General features: G+C 40.9%; 1 protein-coding gene across 1 annotated transcript in view; it reads left to right on the forward strand.

Moving 5' to 3' along the window:
* The window catches only part of SH3BGR (SH3 domain binding glutamate rich protein), a 49552-nt gene extending 26415 nt beyond the window's left edge, over positions 1-23137 (forward strand). Inside the window, exons 5-8 of the mRNA XM_005606156.4 lie at positions 244-336; positions 14391-14420; positions 18959-19094; positions 22707-23137. Coding sequence (XP_005606213.2) covers positions 244-336; positions 14391-14420; positions 18959-19060 — 225 coding nt within the window. The 3' untranslated portion in view covers positions 19061-19094; positions 22707-23137. The remainder of the gene's footprint in view (positions 1-243; positions 337-14390; positions 14421-18958; positions 19095-22706) is intronic.
* Positions 23138-25538: the final 2401 nt, after the last annotated feature.

Genomic DNA, 25538 nt, shown 5'->3' on the forward strand with positions numbered 1-25538 from the left:
GAGTTTATTATTCCATCATGCATGTGAGTCAGATCTATTGACTTACACCAACAGATTGAATCAGCAATCTTGAGAGGTGGCGATCCTATACTCTAGTGGATAATGATCTAATAAATAGGAGGTCCACGTTTGCTCCATTTATATTCTGTGTATCTAAATAAGAAAACCACAGTACGTGTGGTCTGGTGTTTTCTTGGAAGCTTATCTAAGGTTAGTGATGCTGTGGGTTTCCTTTATGACCAGGGAACAGAGAAGGCTGAAGAAAGTGGAGAAAATGAGGCACAAAAAGAGGACAATGAAGATGCAGGCAACCTTGCTGAATCCCAGGAGAAAAATGTGAGTGTTTGCTTTTTTCACTGTCATTTCACTGGATTCAGTTCTGCTCACCAAACATTTATTGAACTTCTACCAGGTGCCAGGAATCATTCTGGGCACCCAAGAGTGAGCAGGAAAGGAAGGAGCTGAGGGCTTAGCCAGGGAGGAAGCAGGTACTTTTCATTTAACATGTTAACTGCTGTGGTTGAGGTGCGTAAAGGGCTAAAAGGAAGCCAGAGGAAGGACCCTGAACCCAGGCCGGGAGGGACAGGCTAGAAAGGCTTTAAGAATTTGTAGCTGAGTTGTTAGGGTTAGGTTAGGTTCAAGTTCTTTATAAAACGAGGACCTTCTTCCTTGATCATGAGTGATGATGGACTCCCAGCATACACACACCAAGAGCACTACCCAGTGGGGACACAGAACTAAGGGGGTGGGGTGTTTTGTGGGAAGCCAACAGGAGCTGAGGATAGAAAGGGGCCCTTGGGGAGGAAAACCGACACAAAATTAAAATCCAGTTGGGGGAATCACAGGTCCCAGCTGATCCAAGGCCTGCCATCTAATTCTAAAGGGGTTCCGATTAAAGAGCCACAGGATAAAGGATGGGGGAGTATGTCAGGGGAAGGACACTGCGGTTTCTAGAAGCACCAAGCTGAGATAATGGGGGACCAGGTGGGCCACTTAATCAGGAATTCTAAAAATGTGGCTGGGAATCCAGGTAAGGGGGAGACTCCGGTGCAGAGGGAACCTGAACGGGAGGGGTTGCTGGCGTGGGGCTGAGGCTCCTCTTAGGAGCGTGCCAGTGGGCTGCTGCACTGGACCAGTTGTAGCAAAGACTGTCTACCAAACCCTGATGGTTTGTGTTTTTACCTACTCATTGATTCCAGGAGAGGTGCGGACAGCTTTTCAGATATTTGGAGCCTCATTCTGAGTAGACGGAATGTGACTAGGAAGGGTGCTGAGCGTGACAACCACGCTAGGGAAAATGAGGCGTGTGGAGTGGGCATCAATTTGTCTTTATCTTAGGGAATTTAAATTTCTGAGATGCCAGGGCAGTAAATTCCCTCCTATTTGAAGACTGCTATTTCAAAATGTTGATAATTTAAGACTCTGAAGTTTTTATTGTTTTGAAGAAAGATGAAATCTTCAATCTTGACCTCGAAGTTAGATGGGGCTTCACAGCAGCCTGTATAATTCAGAAATAATAAATGTTAAATTAAATAGAGTGACAGTTTCATGATCTTGAAATTAAAACAAAAATCTGTGTTTTTGTAATTTAAACTTTGCGTGAATCGCCTAATGCAGTTTTACAGTGTTATTGATTTGTACTTTGAAATTCAATTTGCTTCTTTTAAGAGGGAGAGACACAGATAAGACCCATGAGACTTAGAGGAAGGGAGCAGTGTTATAACCAAACCCTGCCTCCCACAGCAAGGGCAAGGTTTGCTCCAGCTTCTCAGCCGGTGGGCCAGGTTAGTTCAATGACGTGATAAGCCAGCCAGCCTGGGCTTCTCCTTGTTACGATATTTTAACATTATGAGCCCTTTCCAAAGTAGATTATAATCCTGTGCATCTTGATAGGAATTTACGAAAACCATTTTTGTGATTTTTGCATGGGCTGTGATGAATAAATGACTAAGTAAAAGACATTTTTATTTTAGATGACTATATTGTTAACATTAATTATCAAACTCACTTTTCAACTCTTTAATAATATTTATTCTACATAAAGGCGAATTCTGACTTTTTCCCATTTGACAAGGGGTACGTGCTCTTTGACTTACTTTAATTCACTTAAAAAATAAAAAAAGGGGCTGGCCCGGTGGTGTAGCGGTTAAGTTTATGTTCCACTTCGGTGGCCCGGGGTTCGCCAGTTCAGATCTTGAGTGTGGACCTATGCACCGTGTGTCAAGCCATGCTGTGGCAGGCGTCCCACATGTAAAAAGTAGAGGAAGATGGGAATGGATGTTAGCTCAGGGCCAGTCTTCCTCAGCAAGAAGAGGAAGATTGGTGACAGATGTTAGCTCAGGGCTAATCTTCCTCAAAAAAAGAAAAAGGAAAAGAAAAAAAGCCACAATTTGTCAGTAAACGAGGTTGAAAATCGCATAATAACATGATTAGCGTTGAGACTGAATATATAGGAAAATCGACTGAAATTTAAAAAGGAGAAAAAGACGATCTGATATTGAGAATCCTTGCTGGAAGGACCACCTGTTTGCTGATACAGTTTTAGGGTTTGTTTTTAAAGGTTGATATAGGACTGCTGGCTCAGCCACTTGTCATCACCTCTCTACCCCCAGGCACCCAGGCTTCGGTGGGCTTAATTGGAGTAAACAGAAAGGCTAATTGGATCCCTGCGTTTCACCTTTTTAACATTGATTTTCAAAGTAGTAGACACATCCTAGTAGGCTCTTCTAGATTTGACAACTCAGCTAAACCCACAGCTTTACGACAAGAACTCCGGCTCTGTTGGAGGCGGTCTTGAGGAGACTTCTGGGTCCTTGCTTCCGGCTCTTCCCAGCCCGCTGTGTGGAAAGAGCGCTGCCCGCTGAGCGTCCCCCCTTAGCCCACATGCCGAGAGGGGTGTGGAGAACGTGGTCTCAGTGGGCCTAGATTTGGCTCCTAAGACTCGTGGGCAAGGCATGTCAGCTTCCTTTGTTTCTGTGGACGTCATTATGTCTGCTTCCTGCCTCCACCTCCTGGCTGGAGGGAAATGCAATGTGAGCGAGGTGTTTCACAGACCCTCTCCTCCCTAGGGACTTCGAGTGCCCGCAGAGTCTTCACTGAGGACTGGAAGGGGAGGGAGCTCTGGTTCTTTGCCATGAGCATGTCATGACGTGGCTTTTCTGCTGCCTGATGGAGCCATCAAGCACTGGTCCCTCCGCGTGGGTCAGATCCTCTGCCCTGGGTGGACATGGCTGTGCCTCTCACAGCGACCAGGGCTCTGACCGCAGACAGCCGCTGCCCGGTGCAGAGGGCCCCTGCTGCCTGAATGCCCCCGTGGTCCCTGGCACAGCTTCTTCGGCCCCCTTCTCTCTTCAGTCTGGCTGCTCCCATCTCCTCAACTCCAAGCCCTAAGCTCCAAGCCCTTTTCCAGGGACCATCCAGCTTCATCGCCTCTGTTAGCCCTGGGTTTTGAAAAGCAAGGCCTAGAATTTCTTCCCTAGGGGCGGAGAACCGGAACAAATATGTAGCTATCTTCTTGGAGTGTGGGGAGGGATGGTAGCTCTGCTCCCTTTCCCCAGTTTTGTGTAGTAGGGAGGACAAAAAAATGAATTCGTATCCTGGTATTCAGCCACACTATTTATGACAAGGAATACAAACATATTCTAAACTTTTATTCTGAAATAATTATGGCCTTCCAGGGACATAGTTCAGAGTCCTGTGTGTCCTTCATCTGGCTTCCCCTAGTGGTGACATCTTAGCTGCAGTACAGTATCAAAACCAGGAATATGGCACTGATGCCTCTCTGTTGAGCAGACTACAGACTTTATTCAGTGTTTACTGTTTTTTTAAATCTTTCGATTGTGTGTTAAGAGCCATTCATTTGTGTGTTCAGAACAATTTTCAAGTGTGCAATGGTACCAAGTGCCCCCAGCAGCTGGCAGTGTTAAACCTCATGATAAACCAGCTAAGTGTCTAAGTCATGGGCTTGCTCATCTGATCTCAACTACTGCACGTGTTCACTCTACATACTTGTAAACACTCACACGATGCCATTTTAACGGGGAGAAATATATATCTAAGAATATTATTTTGATTAAAAAAAATCAGAAATGGAGACAGAGTTCTCTCCTCTAATGACATGGACTTGCCCTGACTGCCTCCCGAAGCCCCCAGGGTTCTTAAGCACAAGATGTCAAGATGTACATCACCTGCTTGCTGACAGCTTGGGGTAGCACTCGGGACGCAGGATGGTGAATGCTGAAAAGACCATTAATTCATGCCTAAGATCCTACCTGTTGCTTCAGACCGCCTGTAGAGAAGGGACTTCATGGTCCCCTTCTCTGATGACCCAGGGGGGATGAGATGCTGAGGAGGAGAGAGGAGGCTTGTGAATGGTACCTGAGGAGTAAAGGAGGAAAGCAGGAGGTCACCTCAGCTTCTGGGCACACTCTAAGAAAGGAACTGCAGACTGGGGACATCATGAGAACTTTATGAAATGCTGGAAACACATCTTATTCATCCTTGTGTTGGTTTTCATCGAGGTAAAGTTATTTTACGGCGTATTTTTTGCCAACTCAGTGGTCCTCTCCAGAATCTTTTCAGATCTCGACTACGTGCTTACCGTCTGTAAACCACCCCCCTTGGCTTCCTCCAAAATCAGTCTTGAGGAGAGTTGCTTTCTCAAGAGGCAGACGTTGTTTAGGTCCTCGAGGAGCTGGCGAGTTTGGGCCTGGGTCCTGGTAGTGCTTGAACATCTAGACAGCTCTGCTCTGGCCCCGATCTCCAGCCGTTCTGAGGCCAGCTGCCTTCCTCAGGTCACTCTGGGCTGGCCCTCGGCTTCCTTCCATACCAGACACCTGTCCTAACTCCCCACTGCCTCACACTCACCACGGCCGACACCTGTCCTTAGTCCTGGCCATGAGCCACGTCAGCAGCCTGCTTCCTGGCCAAGTCCCCAACAAAAATAGCTGCTGGTGAAGGTTCTAAGACTTCCCACTTCGGAGGCTTCCCTTGACTAACTTTCTTAGAAGACCAGCAAGGTAACATGATTTTCAGTTGTAGCTTCGTCAAGTCAATGGTTCCGACACTGTCTTAAGATCTTGCAAGAGTTTGGCTTACTTGACCATGTAATTATAATTATCTTAAAAAACACCTTTTGCCAATATAATGGTTTGCCAACCGTAAAAGTCAATTTAAGCATTGTGTGTAGATGACTTTTTAAAAAAATTATTTTGTTGAGGTCATATTGGTTTATAACATTGTGTAAATTTCAGGTGTACATTATTACATATCAGTTTCTGTATAGACCGCATTGTGCTCACCACCATAGTCTAGTTTTTATCCGTCACCATGCATATGTGCCCCTTTACCCCTTTCACCCTCCCCCCAACCCCTTCCCCTCTGGTAACCATTAATCTGTTCTCCTTATCCACGTGTTTGTTTGTCTTCCATATATGAGTGAAATCATGTGGTGTTTGCCTTTCTCAGTCTGGCTTACTTTGCTTAGCATAATACCCTCAAGTTCCATCCATGTATGTTGTTGCAAATGGCACAATTTTGTATTTTTCATGGCTGAGTAGTATTCCATTGTGTATATGTACCACATCTTCTTTATGCATTCATCCGTTGATGGGCACTTGGGTTGCTTGCATGTCTATTGTGAACAATGCTGCAATGAATATAGGGATGCATAAATCTCTGGATCATTGATTTCAAGTTCTTTGGATAAATATCCAGTAGTGTGATAGCTGGATCATATGGCATTTCTACTTTTAATTTTTTGAGAAATCTCCGTCCTGTTTTCTTTAGTGGCTGCACTAGTTTGCATTCCCACCAGCAGTGTATGAGGGTTCCCTTTTCTCCACATCCTCTCCAACGTTTGTTATTTCTTGTCTTGTTAATTATAGCTATTCTGACGGGTGTGAGGGGCTATCTCGTTGTAGTTTTGGTTTGTATTTCCCTAATAATCAGTGATGTTGAACATCTTTTCATGTGCCTGTTGGCTATCTGTATATCTTCTTTGGAAAAATATCTGTTCATACCCTCCGCCCATTTTTTGATTGGGTTGTTTGATTTTTTTTTTTGTTGAGTTGTGTGAGTTCTTTATATATTTTGGAAATTAACCTTTTGTCAAGTATATGATTTGCAAATATTTTCTCCGAGTTGGTGGGTTGTCTTTTCATTTTGTCGATGATTTCCTTTCCTTGCAGAAGATTTTTAGTCTGATGTAGTCCTATTTGTTTATTTTTTCTTTTGTTTCTCTTTCTTGAGTAGACATGGTATTCAAAAAGATACTGCTAAGACTGATGTCAAAGAGTGTACTACCTACATTTTCCTTTAGGATTTTGATGGTTTCAGGTCCTACATTCAATTCTTTAATCCATTTTGAGTTAATTTTTGGGTATTGTGTAAGATAATGGTCTACTTTCATTCTTTTGTTTGTGGCTGTCCAATTTTCCCAACATTATTTGTTGAAGAGACTTTCCTTTCTCCATGGTATGTTCTTGGCTCCTTTGTTGAAGATTAGCTGTCCGTAGGTGTGTGATTTTATTTCTGGGCTTTTGATTCTGTTCCATTGATCTGTGTGTCTGTTTTTCTGCTAGTACCATGCTGTTTTGATTACTACAGCTTTGTAGTATATTTTGAAGTCAGGGATTACTATACCTCCAGCTTTGTTCTTTTTTCTCAGGATTGCTTTGGCTATTCAGGATCTTTCGTTGTTCCATATAAATTTTGGATTCTTTGTTCTGTTTCTGTGAAGAACGTCATTGGGATTCTGACTGGGATTGCATTGAATCTGTAGATTGCTTTAGGTAGTATGGACATTTTAACAATGTTTATCCTGCCAATCCTTATTCATGGAATATCTTTTCACTTCTTTATGTCTTCTTCGATTTCTTTCAATAGTGTCTTATAGCTTTCATTGTATGGGTCTTTTACCTCTGTGGTTAAATTTATTCCTTGGTATTTTATTCTTTTTGTTGTGATTGTCAATGGGATTGTATTCTTAACTTATCTTTCCTCTAGTTCATTTTTAGTGTATAGAAATGCAACTGATTTTTGTGTTGATTTTGTACTCTGCAGCTTTGCTGTAGTTGCTGGTTATTTCTAATAGTTTTCTGGTGGATTCTTTAGGGTTTTCTGTATATGCAATCATGTCATCTGCAAACAGTGAGTTTTACTTCTTTGTTTCCAATTTGGATGCTTTTATTTCTTTTTCTTGCCTACTTTCTCTGGCTAAAACTTCCAGTACTATGTTGAATAAGAGTGGCAGGAGTGGGCACCCTTGTCTTGTTCCTGTTGTCAGAGGAATAGCTTTCAGCTTTTCACTGTTAAGTATGATGCTAGCTGTGGGTTTGTCACATATGGCCTTTATTATGTTGAGGTAATTTCCTTCTATCCCTATTTTATTGTGAGTTTTTTTTTTATCATAAATGGATGTTGGATCTTGTCAAATGCTTTCTCTACATCTGTTGAGACGATCACGTGATTTTTATTCCTCATTTTGTGATGTATCACACTGATTGATTTGTGGATGTTGAACTATCCCTGTGTCCCTGGAATAAATCCCACTTGATCATGGTGTAAGATTCTTTTAATGTATTGTTGTGTTCTATTTGCTAGTATTTTGTTGAGAATTTTTGCGTCTATGTTCATCAGTGATATCGGCCTGTAGTTTTCCTTTTTTGTGTTGTCTTTGTCTGGTTTTGGTATCAGGGTAATGTTGGCTTCATAGAATGAGTTAGGAAGCGTCCTGTTCTCTCAATATCTTGGAACAGTTTGAGAAGGATAGGTATTAAATCTTTAAAAGTGTAATAGAATTCACCAGAGAAACTGTGTGGTCCTGGACTTTTGTTTTTTGGGAAGTTTTTGATTACTGTTTCAGTCTCCTTACTTATGATTGGTCTCTTTAAATTCTCTATTTCTTCTTGATTCACTTTTGGGAGGTTGTAAGATTCTAAGAATTTATCCAGTTCTTCTAGGTTATCCAATTTGTTGGCATATAGCTTTTCATAGTAGTCTCTTATAATCCTTTGCCTTTCTGTGGTATCTGTTATAATTTCTCCTCTTTCATTTTTAATTTTATTTATTTGAGTCTTCTCTCTTTTTTTCTTAGTGAGTCTGGCTAAGGGTTTGTCAATTTTATTTATCTTCTTAAAGAACCAGCTCTTAGTTTCATTGATCCTTTCTATTGTTTTTTCAGTCTCTATTTCATTTATTTCTCCTCTGATTTTTATTACTTCCCTCCTTCTACTGACTTTGGACTTTGTTTGTTCTTCTTTTTCTAGTTCTGTTAGGTGTAGTTTAAGATTACTTTGAGATTTTTCGTGTTTGTTGAGGTAGACCTGTATTGCTATATTGCTGTATTGCTATAAATTTCCCTCTTAGTACTTCTTTTGCTGCATCCCATGAGTTGGTATGTTGTGTTTCCATTTTCATTTGTCTCCAGGTATTTTTTTTTTTTATTTCTTCATTGTTCTGATGGTTGTTCAGTAGCGTGTTGTTTAGTCTCCACATATTTGTGACTCTCCCAGCTTTTTTCTTGTAGCTGATTTCTAGTTTCATAGCATTGTGGTTTGAAAAGATGCTTGATATGATTTAAGTCTTCTTAAGCTTATTGAAGCTTGCTTTGTTTCCCAAAATTTGGTCTATCTTTGAGAATGTTCCATGTGCACTTGTGAATAATGTGTATTCTGCTGTTTTTGGATGGAATGCTCTATGTATCTATTAAATCCATCTTCTCTAGTGTTTCATTTAAGGTCACTGTTTCGTAGTTAACTTTCTGTCTGGATGATCTATCCAGTGTTGTAAGGGGGGGTGTTTAGGTCCCCTACTGTTATTGTATTGGTGTCAGTTTCTCCCTTAGGTCTGTTAATAGTTGCCTCATATACTTTGGTGCTCCTGTGTTAGTTGCATATGTATTAATAAGTGTTGTGTCTTCTTGGTGGAATGTCCCTTTTATCATTATATAGTGCCCATCTTTGTCTCTTATTATCTTTTTTACCTTGAATTCTGCTTTGTCTGATGTAAATATGGCTACACTTGCTTTCTTTTGCTTGGAGTATTAGCTTACATCCCTTCACTCTGAGCCTATGCTGTCTTTAGAGCTGAGATGTATTTCCTGGAGGCAACATATTGTTGGATCTTGTTGTTTAATCCATCCATCCATTCTGTATCTTTTGATGGGTGAGTTCAATCCATTTACATTCAGAGTGATTATTCATATATGAGGGCTTAGTACCACTGCTTTATCTCTTGTTTTCTGGTTGTTCTATATTTCTGTTGTTTCTTTTTCCATGTATTTCTGTTTGCCATTTCTGTGAGGTTTTCTCAGTTTTCTTTTTATTTGTGATTTGTGACTCTGTTCTGATTTTCTGTTTTGTGGTTACTATGAGGTTTGTATAAAAGATCTCATAGCTAAGATAGTCCTTTTTCTGATAGCCTCTTATCATGTTAGCCTATGCAGGCTCCATCCTTTTCCTTTTCCTCTTCTATGTTTTTGTTGTCACAAATTATTCTTATTTGTGTTGTGAGTTTGTGACCAAATTGAAGTGTTTATAGTTATTTTTGATGCTTTCTTTCCCTTTATCCTTTACATTATAATTAAGTCTTTGCTAACCTGTTCTGATATAGAGCTGTGATTTTCTGACTTTATCTGTCTCTTTGTCTCTTTGTTCAAAGCTCTGTAAACCTTTGCTTTTTTGTTTTGGGTAGGAGGGCTCCCTTCAACATTTCTTGTAGGGCAGGTCTAGTGGCAACTGCCTTGGCTTTTGTTTCTTTGGGAAAGCTGTTATTTCTCTGTCATATCTGAAGAGTAATTTTGCTGGATAGAATATTTTCGGCTGGTAGTTTTTGTCTTTCAGTATTTTGAATATACCATTCCACTCTCTCCCAGCCTGTAAGGTTTCTGCTGGGAAAGCTGCTGAAAGCCTCATGGGGGTTCCTTTGTAGCTTATTTTCTTCCATCTTGCTACCCTTAATATTTTTTCTTTGTCATTGAATTTTGATAGTTTCAATATTATATGCCTTGGAGATCTTTTTGCATTGATGTAATTAGGAGTTCTATTAGCTTCATGTATTTGTATGTCTAGTTCCTTTCCCAGGTTTGAGAAGTTCTGAGCTAGTATTTCTTGGAATAAGCTCTCGGCTCCTTTCTCCCTACTTCTCCCACTGGGATACATATAATCCTTATGTTACTTTTCCTAATTGAGTCATATATTTCTCAAAGAGTTTCTTTATTTAAAAAAAATTTAGTTCTCTCTCCTTCACCTGAATCATTTCTTTATTTCTATCTTCGAGGTCACTAATTCTCTCCTCCATAAGGTCTGCTCTATTTTTTATGCTTTCTACATTATTTTTTTATCTCATTGATGGTATTCTTCATCTCCAGAATTTCTTTTTTTTTTTTTAAAGATTTTATTTTTTCCATTTTCTCCCCAAAGCCCCCCGGTACATAGTTGTGTATTCTTCGTTGTGGGTTCTTCTAGTTGTGGCATGTGGGACGCTGCCTCAGCGTGGTCTGATGAGCAGTGCCATGTCCGCGCCCAGGATTCGAACCAACGATACACTGGGCCGCCTGCAGCGGAGCGCGCGAACTTAACCACTCGGCCACGGGGCCAGCCCCTCTATTTTTTTTTTTTTCAGAACTTCAATCTCTTTGGTGAAATATTCCTTCTGCTCATTAATTTTATTCCTGAGCTCATTGAACTGTTTTCCTGAGTTTTCTTGTAACCTGTTGAGTTTCTTTGTGACAGCTATTTTGCATTCTCTATCATTTAGATTGCAATCTTCTGTGACTTCTGCTTTGGTTTCTGGAGAGTTGTCATTTTCCTTCTGTTCTGCAGTGTTACTGTAGTTCTTCACAGTGTTTGATGAATTGATCCTCTGCTGGCACATTTCTGGTAGTAATCACCTTCTCTTGTTTGCATATGGCTTTGGTTACTTTTATTCTGGTCACCTGGCTCTCTTGTTCCTCCACTGACTCTCCATGGACTCGGATGCTGTTGTCCCATGCACCACCTGTGTTGCTGTTCCCATTGTCTGTGGGTGCTGGTTGCACTGTTGCCAGGGGTACTGGGTTCACAAGTGCCGCTGTCACTGGTGGGGGCCTGGGGACCTGGGGACTTGTATGCAGCCTTCACTGCCAGTGGAGTTAGTGTCAGAGGTGCCTGTACTGGGGGCTGGGTGCTCCTACCCTGTCTGCTCACAGTTGTGTGGGTCTTGCTACTCCCTTTGCTGCTGCCCTACTAACCATCATGGGGTGGGCCTGCCACTGTGCTGCTGCCGCTACCCCTCAGGCATGCACCTGCATGTGGGGCCACTGCCCTGGGGTGCTTTTGTGAACACATGCACAGGGCTGCTGCTGACCAGTACTGCTGCCCTGGGCATGTTTGTGTGAGCGTGGGGCTGTCCCCAGTTGCTACCACCACTTGGGCATTTGTGTGCAAGCTATTGCCACCTCCTGGGTGTATGTACATGTGTGGCTGCTACCACCCTGCCGGTGTCCAGGTGCGTGGGATTGGGCTGCCCTCACCTCCACTCAGTCTCATGGGCTGCTACAGGAGGATCTGCCTCCTGGACTGCTGCCCCCAGGGGTGAGGGAGGGGGCCGCTTCCCTAGTTCCACTGCTTCCATCATCAGATATATAACTACCTGGATCTCTTGGGCATCCTGTTGTGCCATGTAGGGAATCCTCTCTTGGTCAGTGGATGCCTGTTTGGTTGTGATTTAGAGGGGAGAGACAAAGGGAAGCTCTCACTCCACCATGATGCTGACATTACTTGTAGATGACTTTTAAAGATCTGCCTAATTCTGATACTTTATAATTCTGTGAGCCAAGGATGAAAGTTTAAGTTCTTGCTTACTTAATATATCCCACCTCCTCCTAAGAGGGACTTGAGGCAGGAGTAGGATACATAAATGCATTCACTCAACATTTTATTGACAGATTGAGTGCTGCCACATGCCAGGCAGAAGTCCAGAGACTGAGGATGGAGCAATGAAAATGGCAAAGTCCCTGCTCCCTCAGGGAGCTAGTAGAGCTGGTGATGGTAATATCCAAGGTTCTTCAAAGCTTACTTGACCATTTGAGGCTTATAAGTTCTCTGAGCAATTACTTTCTCTCTTTAACGTCTCTTTCAAGAAATTCAGGTCAGTTCAGATATTGATAAAGAGTCCTAGGTCCCTTGGTAATTGCTGCTAGCTAACCTGTAAAAGTTGAGACTGGCACTTATTTCTGTAAAACCCCCTACTGCCCTCCAGGCTAGCTCTAAGGACAACCCCATTTTTTATAGTGTATATCTTGTTAATGCATTTGTTTCAGCTGAATACAGTTAATACAAATAATTGGATCTGGAAAATGTGAAACTCTATGTAGTTGATAGTTCTATGTTGCGTATTGTGAATTTTAATTTGCTCTCAAGTGGATAAGAAGAAAATTAATGTTTTTTGATATCCAAGAGTTAATATCAGATTTTGTATGTTCATTTATCCAGTCACTTAACACATGTTTTGAGCTTACACCTTGGTTCCAGACAGTGGCTAGGTCCTGGAGATCCAAAAATGAATAAAACACAGGTTGTGCCCCAGGAACTACACAGACTAGTCAGGGAGACAGGTAAGTAAATGATGATTATAGGAGCAGATAAGGGGGTCCCCTAACTCAGCCTGATGAGTCAGGAAAGTCTTCCTTGAAAATAGTATTTTAAGCAGTGTCCTGGAAGGTGTGGCTAATGTGCAAAAATTGCATGTGATCCATCTGGCTGAAATAAAGACTGTTGAGGCAAACAGAGGCCAGATTGTGATGACCTTTCAACCATTCTAAGGATTATGGATTAATCTTGAAAGGATGGAAGTTTTTAAACACAAGGGTAGCATGGGATGGTTTCTTGTCTTTTAGAACACTATCTCTGGCTACAATGTGGGGAACAAGTTGGAGATGAGGAATACTAGAGGTAATGTAACCCTGATGAAAGAAGGTGGTGGTCATGGCAGGGGAGGGACAAGGCATGAGCAGAATTAGGCAATATTAAAGAGGTACGGTCAACACATCACTGAGAAACGAACTGCTGAATCTTGCGACAAGTGCAGGACTCTCTTTTCCTGGACATTGTTTTAGCACTAAAATTTGGTGTGTTGCCAGTGGTGTTTAATGTAAGGATTAGTCTGGAGATTCCCAGTGCTGGGAGAACCTCTTGGGCTGACTCAGCCTTGACCAGCTGGATCAGACTTTCATGTTCTGCATTTTCTATGCCAACCTCAGAAATCTGAGAGTATTGTTCTGGAACTGGCCAAGAACAGGAGGCTGGGCCGGGGAATGCGGCAGTGTGGCGGGTCCTCTATCACTGGCCTTCCATGATTTTGCCTTTTCTGTTCCTAATCTTGAGAGGCAGCATGGTGGAGTAGGAAGGATACTCAATTAGGAACCAGGAGCCTTGAAGCAAGTCCTCACTGTGTTGCTTACTTCTCCTGTGACTTTTGGCCAATTGCTTAACTTTGTGGTCTTGGTGTCCTCATCTGTCCAAAGAAGGGACTGGGTGATAGCATATACTCAGCTGCAAGATTGCTCTCCATGCCCGCAGTCCAAGATGCCACGAGCTCACTGCCTGAGTTGCAAGGCCTTCGGAAGTTTTAGGGCCTGCTCTTTAGAACTGCATCTCTCCACTTCATTAAAGCAGTTGTGGTACTCTGCTCCCAGAAAGCTTTATCTTAGAGCCATTTTGGGAAGGGATGGAAAAGCTCCTATTTCCTTGCATTTTTAGGAGATATAGTCTAGTTCTGTTTCTTTGATCTGAGGAAATAGAAATTCCAGTGGGTTGGCCGAGTGGAGACCTGTTTGAGCCTGCGATGGTCTCACCCTCTCTTACCTTGCAAGTTTCTCTCTTTAACCGTAAATCTGTGTTTAAATAATACATGGTTCAGAAATGTCATCATTTTGTTCTGATGGAGGAAAGTTTTTGATCTACTTTTATTAATAGGTTCAAAGCTGAAATAAAGGCATACTTATAAGGACATAAAGGTAGAAAAGATAGAGTTTTGTTCCAGTTTTCTAACTGCTTACATATATGGTCTGAATTTTACTGGATCTCTCTATAGATCTGCAATATGCTTTAGATATAGAGAAAGAATTAAACATAGAATTAAGCAGTAGTATTAAATAATTTTATTGTCTCAGGCATATGAGTGATGGAAAAATGTCTTAATCTCATAATATTCCAAGAGCTTGAGATATAATGCATGAAATAAGTAGGCATTGCTGAGTTATCGTATCTTTGCTATACATATATTTTATCGATAAATAATGTATTTCATTTTGATGAACATGCATTTATTATAGTTCACTTAATTTTTAGATTCAACTTAATATTTATGTGAATTTATATTTTTTCTTTAATTTTTACTTTGGAACTAAGGAAGAAGAGGCAGAGACAGCAACGGAAGAGGTACAGTAACATATTTAACAGTTGCACTTAATAAAAACACCTTTGACGTGAGAGAATTGCAGCTTTAGCCACATTCTCCTTGTTCTTCATGGTATAAAGAAGCTGATGCAACCCACGCTCCCAGAATATCCTCCTTTAGACTGCTGAGAAGACAAATAAAATAAGTTGGAGACAGATAAATTTATCAAAGGGAGGTGGGTAGAGAAATAGGGCTTGGCTATGGATTTTTTTCTGAGCCTCCTATGGTGAAGGTGTCTTCAGTGACGTCCAACCACGTGGGGCCAGGTCACTAGGTAGAGACTTCTTCTCCATTTCTCCTTCCCACCCCATTGAATAGCACACAGTTTATGCAGCTTGCATGGTGCTTGGTGGTGGTGTTATGGTCACCTCCTGTTCACATCATTGGTGCGGGAGTGATTCCCTCTGTACGGTTATGGGGATGGTTGATGCACAACACCTGACAGTGGACAGATGAGATTGGCAGTCATTTATTAGTCACATATTCTCAAAGCCCAGGGGAGGAGGACATCTGCACAGTTCAGGGCCACACGAGGATTGTGTTTGGGAACAGCATGAACAACCAGAGATGGCAGGAGGCAGGCTTTGTAGGAACAAGAGGATGAGGTGTCCCCTGGTTCCCAAGGAGGATGTGATAGGCTTGTTTGAATACTTCCGAGGGGTACGCAGGCACTGTGCCTAGTCCCTTGTTGAGAAGGGTTGGTCCTATAGGAGACCTAATCTGCAGGAGCAGAGTGGGAGGGGAACTAGTGATTAAGCCATTTCAGGCCTTCCTGATTTTACCAGATGTCAGGGCAGCACACAATATTGAGTCTTAATTTTAGGTCTTGCATCTTTTAGGTCTTAGACACCATGAAGTTTAAACATGCAGCTCATTATTAAGTCTCTGGAAGATGTATGACATTAAGAAACCCCATGGTTCCAGGGTTTCTGGTGGCGATCTATGCAGAGAGAGCATTATTGATTTGGGAAGAACTTTGAACCTGCCTCCCCAACTTGAGGTTATATTAGAACAGTGGTTCTCATCTCCTGTGTGTGAGCATTAGAATCACCCGTGGTGTTTTTGGACCCTCCAGAAGCCTGCCTCCATCAGCCAGTGAATCAGACCCTCCAGGACTGGGCGCTGGCACGCCTTCAGGTTGTCTGATGGAGCTGAGGTTGAGAGCCTTCATTTTAGGAGCCAGGACTGACAGGCATGAGAGATCATATCGAGATGCATCAGCCTTCACTTCCTGTTTGGGGCTTAGCCTTCCTCTTTGCTGTCCCTACTATGGCCATGAGAGGAAACACTAGCAACAAGAAAGAAAAGACTATAAAAAGAATTCAAATTAGGAATGTAAAAGAAACATATATATTCACAAAGATGAAGAATTTAAGAAAGAAATGTCTTAAGTGAATAAGGGCAGAATAAGAAGAACTGAAATAGAAGACAATCAGGATAAAAGGTTAAGGAGTATACAAAATTAGAAGAAACTATTCAAAAATTGTGAGTGCTGAGTACGTAAGATTTAAAAGTGCAGTTACAACATTAAAAGAAAAATTAGAAAACAATATTAAGGATAAAGTTTAAAGCAATAAAATTTCTCCTCATGTGTAATTTAAACTGTCGTTGGACTGGCTGATGTGTTTGTTTATAGAGTCTATGTTTAAATAATAACCAACATCCCCAGTACAGAAGAAGACCTCCTACGCCTTCTTTGGAACTGGAGGTTGTTTGACCAATTGAAGAAGTCAATTAAAGTGGTAAATCATGATAACGTAGGGGCATTAAGCATTCAGACTTGAAATATATAAATGTATATATACTGCCAATTTTTTTGATGCTAGACAAAGACCTTTTCCCCAGAGTTCGATGATTAGAATTAGCTATTGTCTTTCTAACATAAACATAGTCATTTGTCCATCTAGAAATTCCAGTTCTGGTTTCTTTAAAATAGAGCAGAAGTTTAAAGACACCTGCAAAGCAGTCTGGCTACATAATCTCTCCAAATTTTATGAGCCTTCCCTGTCACCCAACTTTTTTGGCACCTCATTTGATGACAAGTTTTTAAGGTGACTTACATGTATTGGGTTTTCCCCAAGTATTGCATTAAGTTTACATAGAAAAAAACGTTCTTTTCATGTTCATATTTATTGATTTCCATGCTGTTTATTTAAGTTATGTAATTCCAATGGGACACAAATGTGGGAACTTACATAACCCACGCTGGTAAATGAAGACTTCGCTGGGTCGTGATGCCAAACCTGCCAGTTGCAAGTGCTCACCATGCTCTGGTTATCCATCAGCATAATTTAAGAGAGAGAATACAGACTCTAGCAGGGGTTCTCAAAGTGGGGTTCCTAGAGCAGCAGCATCAACTTCACCTGGGAACCCCTAGAAATACACATTTTCAGGCCTGCCCCCAGATGTCAGGAATCAGAAACTCTGAGGTGGAGCCCAGCAGACTGTATTTTCACAAGCCCGTCAGGTGGCTGTGATGCTCTGTCAAGTCTGAGAACCACTGGATTAGAATCTACGTTCTAGGTGATCCGATGCGTTGTCAAATGGAGGTCGATTACAAGGACTCCTCCTGTTTTGCTGCTCGTCATAGAAAGTCCATCTAATTTCAAAGACAATAACGTTTACTTTACATTAAGAACCTGTGTTTGGTTAAAAAAGAAAGCCCTTGATTTTCTTTTGGTGATTGAAATGAGTAATGGGAAATAAGTAGGGAGAGAGAGCAAATGCAGAGATGGAGGGAGCTCTTAAACTCCGTTTCAGTTTTCACAAAGGAGTCCTCTCTTTCCCATTCCTTTCCTGCATATTGAAACATTCCAACTTCAAAGAATGATCTTTTTCTTGTTTGAGAAATTTTGTTTTGCTTCCTAATAGGGATTGGGGAGGATTCATTATAAAGAGCTTTATGGTAATTTTCATTAATTCAGCACTGCAAGATCAGCATGCTATTTTCGTATGGCTCACAGGGTGGAAGAGGCGTTACATGTCAAAATGAAGCAGAATTGAGATTCTCACTCGGCTGTTTGCCTGTTGAATCTGCTGTTTATCAGTTGGGATGTGGGGAGTTTTAAATTTAAACCCTAATAGGGACCTAATCATGGGAATGTGTAGATGAATCAGTTCAGAGAATGTTAGTGAATTCTAAGGGCGGGTCCAAAGTGACATTCTTGGATTCCCTCCCCTCAGCTAAATCTGTTCCTTTCATTGTAATCAAGAGTTTTAAGAATGTTGTTTTTGAACATTTTTGAATTAATCATTTTAAAATACTAATCAGAGAGCTAAATTAAAATGGAGAGCTCAAGGGTAGGGAGAATAATTTACCAAAAGTCACATGTATTATCTGGGTGTTTCTGTGGATGGTCATCAACATTAAAGAGGGTCCCAAATGTCAAAAGAAACTCTCCAAAGAAACTTCTGTTGATTTTTGAAATTACAAAATAATTCATGATCTTTATAGAAAATACAGATGAAAGAAGAAAATAAAAATAGCTTCTAACCCTGTTACCCAGAGATAACCACTAACTGCACACGCACACGCACACATACACATCATGCACACACTCACACACACATAGTCATCAAACCTTGCTGAATACTCCTCTGTAATCTACTTTTTTCGTGTAGTCTATCTATATTTTTTTGGGAGTGGCAGTAAGTATAGATCTACTTCATTATGTAATGTTACTTATCAAACTAATCCCTATTCTCAGACCTAAAGATTATTTCTAGCTTATTTTATGCTGTGATTTTTCATTATCTATAAGTTATAGCCTTCCAATAATTCTTTCTTTAGTTTCTTTCTTGTCAGGCAAGCTTCTGTTTCTAAAAATCTCATTTTTATGCATAAAAATAAGACAAACATACTATTAATTTGGAAGTAATTTCAGATTAAATGTATATGTTGCCGATAACTTTGGCTTGAAGAAATTAGCTAGTTCTAACAAAATATCGCCAGCTTATAAATTTAAAAGCTTCCTCCCTTCTGAAAAAATTCTATTTGCTGAGATTCTTTTTGTATTTTATTCTTCTAACTGCCTTCTGAATTGTTTGAAGATGATTTGATGACAGTGATCTGTTAATATGAGCAAAGACTGTAGGCTGAAGAGAAATCATGAAACTCGTTAGAATAATGTACCGCTCTGCATCACCAGTCCAAATTGCGGGCTCTGTGTTCAGAAAGATGATGTCTGTGTGTGGCATGTATGTTGTGTGCATTGTTTGTGTTTGTTGTGTGTTGTATGTATGTTTTGTGTTGTACGCGTGTTATGTTGTATATGTGTTGTGTGTGTGTTGTGTTGTGTATGGTAGATGTGCTCTGTGTGTGTGTATTTGGTGTGTGTTGCATATATGTTATGTGTGGTGTGTTGTGTATGTGTTGGGTGTGTGTTGGGTGTGTGGTAGGTGTGTTGGGTAGGAGGTGTGGGAGGCCCTCAACTCTAGCCTGAGATTTTCTATCCCTTCCCTCACTGTGTCTGTTGACCCTTACACTTCTCGATAATAATGTAATTTTTGTTAAAATAAGACGAAAGAAGTAACCGAGGAGGGAGCAGAAGGGGAAGGGGAGGAAGAGGAAGCTGAACAAGGAGAAGAGGAGGAGCCAGGAGAAGAAGAAGAAGACTCTTAGGTCTTTTCATGCTCGATTTCTCCAACTTTTCCAGGTAGCTGCATACATCTGGGGTTGAAAACCTGTTTATTACAGTGTGTGGTCTATATTACATTTCACTCGGTAATAGGAGAAGTGGATTCAAATGCAGGTCTATCCGTCTGTCTTCCCAAGGCCCTGGGACGCCCCTTTCTGGAATCACAGCGCTGGTGAAGTCTGTCGGACCCTTTTCTTGTACACTAGGGCGTGGAAGGCTGTGATTGATATGATTTCCAAGAAAAAGCGTAGCTTTGGGGCCAGGAAGAGTTTGTTTTGTACCTATTCCCTCCTCTTTCTCTCTGTGACCGTCATTTAAGTGAAGGCACAGGAAATGTTCTGTTGTCAGCACCCTATTGCACAGACTCCTCTGCTGACCAGTGTACTTGCATATCTGCAGGGGAATGACAATCGACGCTCATAATGATGGCCATACACTACAGCCTGAAAATCACAAAGCTGGCTGTTGTTCATGAAGGAAAATATGGCTGCTAGAGATTTAGTGATAAGTGCTTGATGGTACCTTTTCATTTATTCAATATTAACCGGAACACTCGTGTAGAAACGGCATGGAATAGGGGGAAGTTGCTCTAGGAACCTTTGACAAGTACGCTTGCTGCCTTGCAGTTGTAAACTTCTACTGACGATGAGAAATAATTATGTGATTCTTAACAGTGTGGCAAGTGCCGTGTCAATATATTGATAAGATAATGATAGTGTCTAATGATAGTGGATATTGAGGACCTGGGGGACGTACTCAAATGTTGTGGGCCATACAGATAGAGGGGATGTGTGACAACATCTAAAGATCATTATGTGCTATAAAAATAGCTGGTTTTACCAGACATTTAGCAAATAGCTATGTAAATGGTGTATTATTAATATTATTCAACTTTGCAACCAAATTTGAGGCAGCAGTTTATTCTCCAGGGCAGTGAAGTTTATAGTTTGCTCTGGTGCTATTGGGGTCCTTTTTAAAATTCAAATTCAAATTAAACATTTTGTTTTAGTCTCCTTACTGTCCATATTATGTCTCCACTGGAACACACAGGACAGATTTTTGGGCTGTTGACATTGGGGAGGAGAGAAAGAGGAGAGAATGAGGGAATAAGCGTTGAAGCACACAGTAGGTCTCCAGCAAAGCTCTGTGATAAATCGGAGCCTGTCTGGTGAAGGTGGGCACAGGGCTCAGTTGGAGAAGGAAAAAGAACCCCCCCGCCCCATGCTTTGTGAAGATTGGCACCGCACTGCTCTGTGTCCCGAAGACCAACTCAAATAGTGTGACTCTCCCCACTTATATACTTAACACTTGTAACTAGAAAGCTAATATAAGAAAAACAATTAATGTATTTTTAGGAAATCGTTTTTTAGGAGCTGGTGAGAGTAGCCATCACAATTTATTACTGGGCCATGAAAGTTTCATCGTTCATTTATTTAAATTACAGAGCAAAGTCCAGCCCGTCGTTTGATGTTTTCGTAGGTGGTCTCTTTCACGTTCTGGACACAGAGACGTCTACTTTAAGGTCCAATAAGGGGCTGGTCCCATGGCCGAGGGGTTAAGTTTGCGCTTTGCTTTGACGGTGCCTGGGGTTCGCCGGTTTGAATCCTGGGCACGGACCTGCACAGTGCTCATCAAGCCATTCTGTGGTGGCATCCCACATAGAGGAACTAGAATGACCTACAACTAGGATATGTACTGGGGCTTTGGGGAGAAAAAAAAGGAGGAAGATTGGTAACAGTAGTTAGCTCAGGACCAATCTTCCTCACCAAAAAAAGCATTACAAAAAGAAAAGAAACTACATTAAAAAATTATAATTTTTAAAAAAGCCTAATGATGGTTATTTTGGAAGTGATCTCATTTATTTTGTTTTAAATCTTTTTCTGTTGTTACTATTGAGAAGTCTGTCATCAGTCAAATTAGTGTCCCTAATCCCATATCTAAGGAATGGGTTGGGACCCATTTTTGAAAAAAAGAAAATTGGCAAGTTTACTTTTAGAAATTCTATCTGAAGAATGGTGGAAAAGGAAAATATGCTGATATTTACCCTTATACCAAAAAACCCCCAAACAGTAAAGGACTCATAGGTACTGTTTAAATCCATTTCTATTCATGTTGCTTGTCAAGTTCTTTAAAAATTATGCAATTTTAAATGTTAGAAACCAATGTGACCTCAGTAAAAAAATTATGCAGTTTGAATGTGGTAATTATAACAAAATGCTGCTTGTGGAATGGCACAGCTTAGAATCCTTCATGTGGCCAGATGGCTTTATAGGGCTGTCTTAAAAAAAAAGGGCAAAGACGGCTGTGGCTGCACCTTTTGCCTGTTTCTCTGATGCCTTCTAGTTTGGAAGCCAGTCCATAGCGGTTTGTTGTGAGGCCAAAGTGCCTGCCAGTGAAGGAGTGAATCAGACCCCTGACCCCGGAACACAGTCCATATCCTTGAAAATGCAACATGGCAGTGCAATCAGGCATTCAGCAAACCATCCAGCTTCCACAGACAAATCCATCTCATAGCTCCTGAATATGCCAGGCATTTTATTTGAAAAAATAGTGTTAGGGAGAACATGGCAATGAATAGAACTATGAAAGAATTCTCATTTCCCGTGTTTGAAATTGATGCTAAGTTGATGCCCTGGGAGAAATATATATATAGTGTGAGACTGAATTCTACTTCCCAAAGGGCTGCTACTTAATTCACTGTCCTCTAGAGTAGCGATGGCCGATTAAAATTTCCTCCTCCAGGACTAAGCTGTAAGTCCAGCCTCTCCGTTTTCTGTGAAGATGTAGTGGGGAAACAAGAATCGGAGAGGCTGACTCTCTTAAGGAGTTTATATATGCTGGTTCAGAGAAAGGATATAAACCTGGTCTGTTTTTCCACAAGAAAAGTTTAATTTTCTTTCTTTACACTTGGGAACAAACGATGAGTAGTGGTTTATAGAATAAAAGGCAATACTTCCTGTCGACGAAAATAATCCATAACCAATCTATAAATGAAAATTTGGGTGAGTTTATTCTGAGCTTAAATTTTAGGATTATAACCCGGGAGAGTCTTTCCACAAAGGAACAGAGCACTCCAAAGAAGTGGGGGTATAAGGGTGGTTATATACCCTCAAAGAGGGTGTTTCACATATGATTGAAATGTCCCTCCCACAATAGTCACAAGATTGCCCTGTTGGCACAGCACTTGATGGACACAGCAGGTAGTGGGTCTGCTATCTTGGTGGGAGCAGCAGCAGGCAAGTCTATTGTCTCCAGCTGGGCGGTCGCAGGTGAGCGCAGCAATCAGCTTCTAGCCTAAGGAAAGATACTTAATCCTTAAGGAGACGCCAACGTTAGGAGGGGGAGGGAAGTTGCACCTTTATCTCAAGGGCCTTTTGCTCTTGCCATAGGGAATCTCTAAAGCAGATACACAATGCATGCTCAATGGCCTTGGTCAGGCTCTTTTGGAAAGACAAGGTCAGGCCGAATTAGGTTTACAGCAAATGGCTTCCTCATATATTCCAATATATCCTATTACTTGCCATTTTTATTTGTCATTCCCTATATCGCATGTTAAATAATGAATATTGTGGTGAACATTCTCTGTCTCTCTGTAACAGTCTTTTCTCTAATATTTCCTCTTTCTTTTAGAAAACCCAAGGCATGAAGCAACATTTCAACTATCTCCCCACAAACCAAACTCAACCAAATGCTTTGGCCCAAAGCTAGCACCCTTCTCTCAGCACATCCGGGGTTCACCGAGGAATTGTACTATCTGACATGGTTAGATGTACATGGATATATCTACTTAATTATATCAACACGAAATTAAATGTGAAGACGACACATACATACCTTCATGTGCCTGACATTTGTGGCCTTTGCTTATTATTATTATTTGCTCTGCATGAATAGACCTTCTTACTAATACCCTGAAAAAAATGATTTCAAAATAGAGAACTTCTCTTTGTGATATGACAAAAGTATTCTTTGTATGTGCCTTATGCTACTTGTCTCGGAATTAGCTTTGCAAACGAAGGGCTTTCCAGAGAATAGTCATACCAATAAAGATTAATAGCAAATATCTTGTCCCAAAGAGCATTATTTCTGTATTTATAGTCCCTTCTTTTTAGATGCCCGGACTCAATCTGTCTGTGGCCACGTCTGAATCCTCAGCGGAACTTCTGGCTGCATTGGACGGATGCTTTTGGTTGCCCTGATTATTTGGTCCACGTTTTCAAACGACGCTGATCATCTTGTTACGTCATGTTTTGTGTCACACACACCACTGTGTGCATGATCTTTGAAGCCTTATCGAAATGTAACTCTGTCACCCACATGTGTAGGGATGATGGTAAAGATGAAGAAATTTGCCACCCAATGCCGTTTGCATATTTCTGAGCTGAAGGGAGTGGCTGCTTTGGTTCCTTCTGCCCTTGATTGATTTGCAGCCTCGCTGCTACATGGAGAGCCCGTTACTGTAATTTTGCCTCCTGATGCAGAGTGTCTGTTCACCAAGAGCCGGTCCAGCCCCGAGGACTTGTTCCCCAGGTAGGTTTGAAGCGTTTCTCTGCTCACCTGTGCCACCTCAGATTATCGACATTCCTCCCCTCTCTGCGTAATTGCTATTGTTTGTATTTTTCTTGCAGCAAACATTGCTTCTGCACTGTCAGAAGAGCTCCTCTCCTCGCTGTTTTCCTATTTAATGACAATCATGGCAGTTCAACTTGGAGTGGCCGTAAACTTTTCCTCTCCTGAGTCTGCCTATTGATCTTGCAGCTAAGCCTGTTGGGTCATTTGGGAATGTATTCTGCGGTGGCAGAAGTCGTGTGGGTCACATGAACTCTGGGAAACAGCTCTTTTCTCGTTACCCTAGTAACAAAGAGGCATTATGAAGAGAATTAAGATTGTTTTGTTCCAAATCGACTACTTTGAAAACGTTTCTCCCTTTGCTAAAAATAAGGTGAGAGACTACAGTGAAATGGAAACATATAATTAAAAATTAATTTCTGTTTTTTACCTCATTGCATGAAATTATATCCCATCTAAAAAGCATACACAATTTTCACAGCAGCTCCACGCACAAATAGGCCTTCAGCTTTTGCTGTTCTTTGGCTGACTTTTAGCTCTTCTGTGCTCGAGGAGGAAGGAGATAGATTTATTTAGCTAGGTGCCAATTTTCCTCGTATTTCTCCTGTTTTAAAGTGAAAATAAATATTGGTGCAAATAATGAGCAAAGATAACAATAGACTACTTATTTAAATTAAATTAATTTCTTCTCACAGTGTCATTCTGTAGTCAGAAAATTAGCATTCTAGGAGAGTATTTTATTTTCACATTTCATTTTCTCTAAACTACTATTAAAATGCAAAAATAACTTAGATCAATAATACCATATACCTGGCCTCAGTTCTCTATCAGATTCGGTGTCACCTGTCACTCTAACCTTCAGTGGCTAGCGGGTCCAGTGGCCCAGTGAGGAAAGTCCCCAAATATAGACTGTGCGATAGCAAAATATAGTTTAAAAAATCCACATGCTTTATCAATATAGGAAGTTTCTAGAAACTAAACAGCATTAGGAATATGTAAAAAAGAATAACTCTAAAGAAAAACTCAAGTGAATAAGCAAAATCATTTTGCAAAAAGGAGAAAAGACCAGATAAATGGAATAATTATTTGATGATCTGAAGCTAACAGAGGTTCAAAGAGTTTGATTTCTTAGTCTACAGAAAGCCTAAGCGTTTGGAGTAACTGTTTCTTTTATATTTTTTAATTTGAAAAAAACTACATAAAAATTTGAGTGCATTATTCTAACCACTGAAGAATACATGCTCCCTTCTCCACCCTGCCTTTTTCCTCTCTGGGGGATTTCCTCCCATTCTTTGGGTTGAAATCTTCGTTTGGTACAAGGATCCAAGATGTGTGATAAGGATGGTTTATGGTTGTCACTCAGTTCTTCGTTTTCTCAATTAAATGCGAGAGGTATAGAAAGAGAATGAAATGTATTGCCTGCCAAGTTCTTGAGGAATAATTAAAAATGTTTTCTTTAAAAAACCGATTAACTTACACAAGTGCAAACATGCTAAGTGTAAAGGAACCTTAGTGAATTGTAATGACACAGAAGGACCATTAGGTGGTGATAAAAGACAAGCTTCTTGATACAATGTCTCTTGCCAGAGTACCCCGGCACGTGTACAAGTTAGGGGGCTGTGGAAATTGGAAGGTGGGTGTAAGGTATTTGTCAACCAGACAGAGGAAAAACACACAAAACCCCTCCACACCAATCGGCCCATTAATTAGTGTATCATTTATAAAGCTTTTATCCAAGATAATTTATTTTGGGCAAAATGTTGTGCATTCTTAAAAGCCATTAAAACCACTAACTGATTGAGTTTCACACCCTGGCATTACATAGGAAGAGTCTAAACTCAATCAGCAATGGACTGCCGACTGACAATTTTGATAAAGACACAGGGTCTTGCT

The sequence above is a fragment of the Equus caballus genome, chromosome 26, assembly GCF_041296265.1.
Source record: "Equus caballus isolate H_3958 breed thoroughbred chromosome 26, TB-T2T, whole genome shotgun sequence".
In the NCBI taxonomy this organism is placed as follows: domain Eukaryota; kingdom Metazoa; phylum Chordata; class Mammalia; order Perissodactyla; family Equidae; genus Equus; species Equus caballus.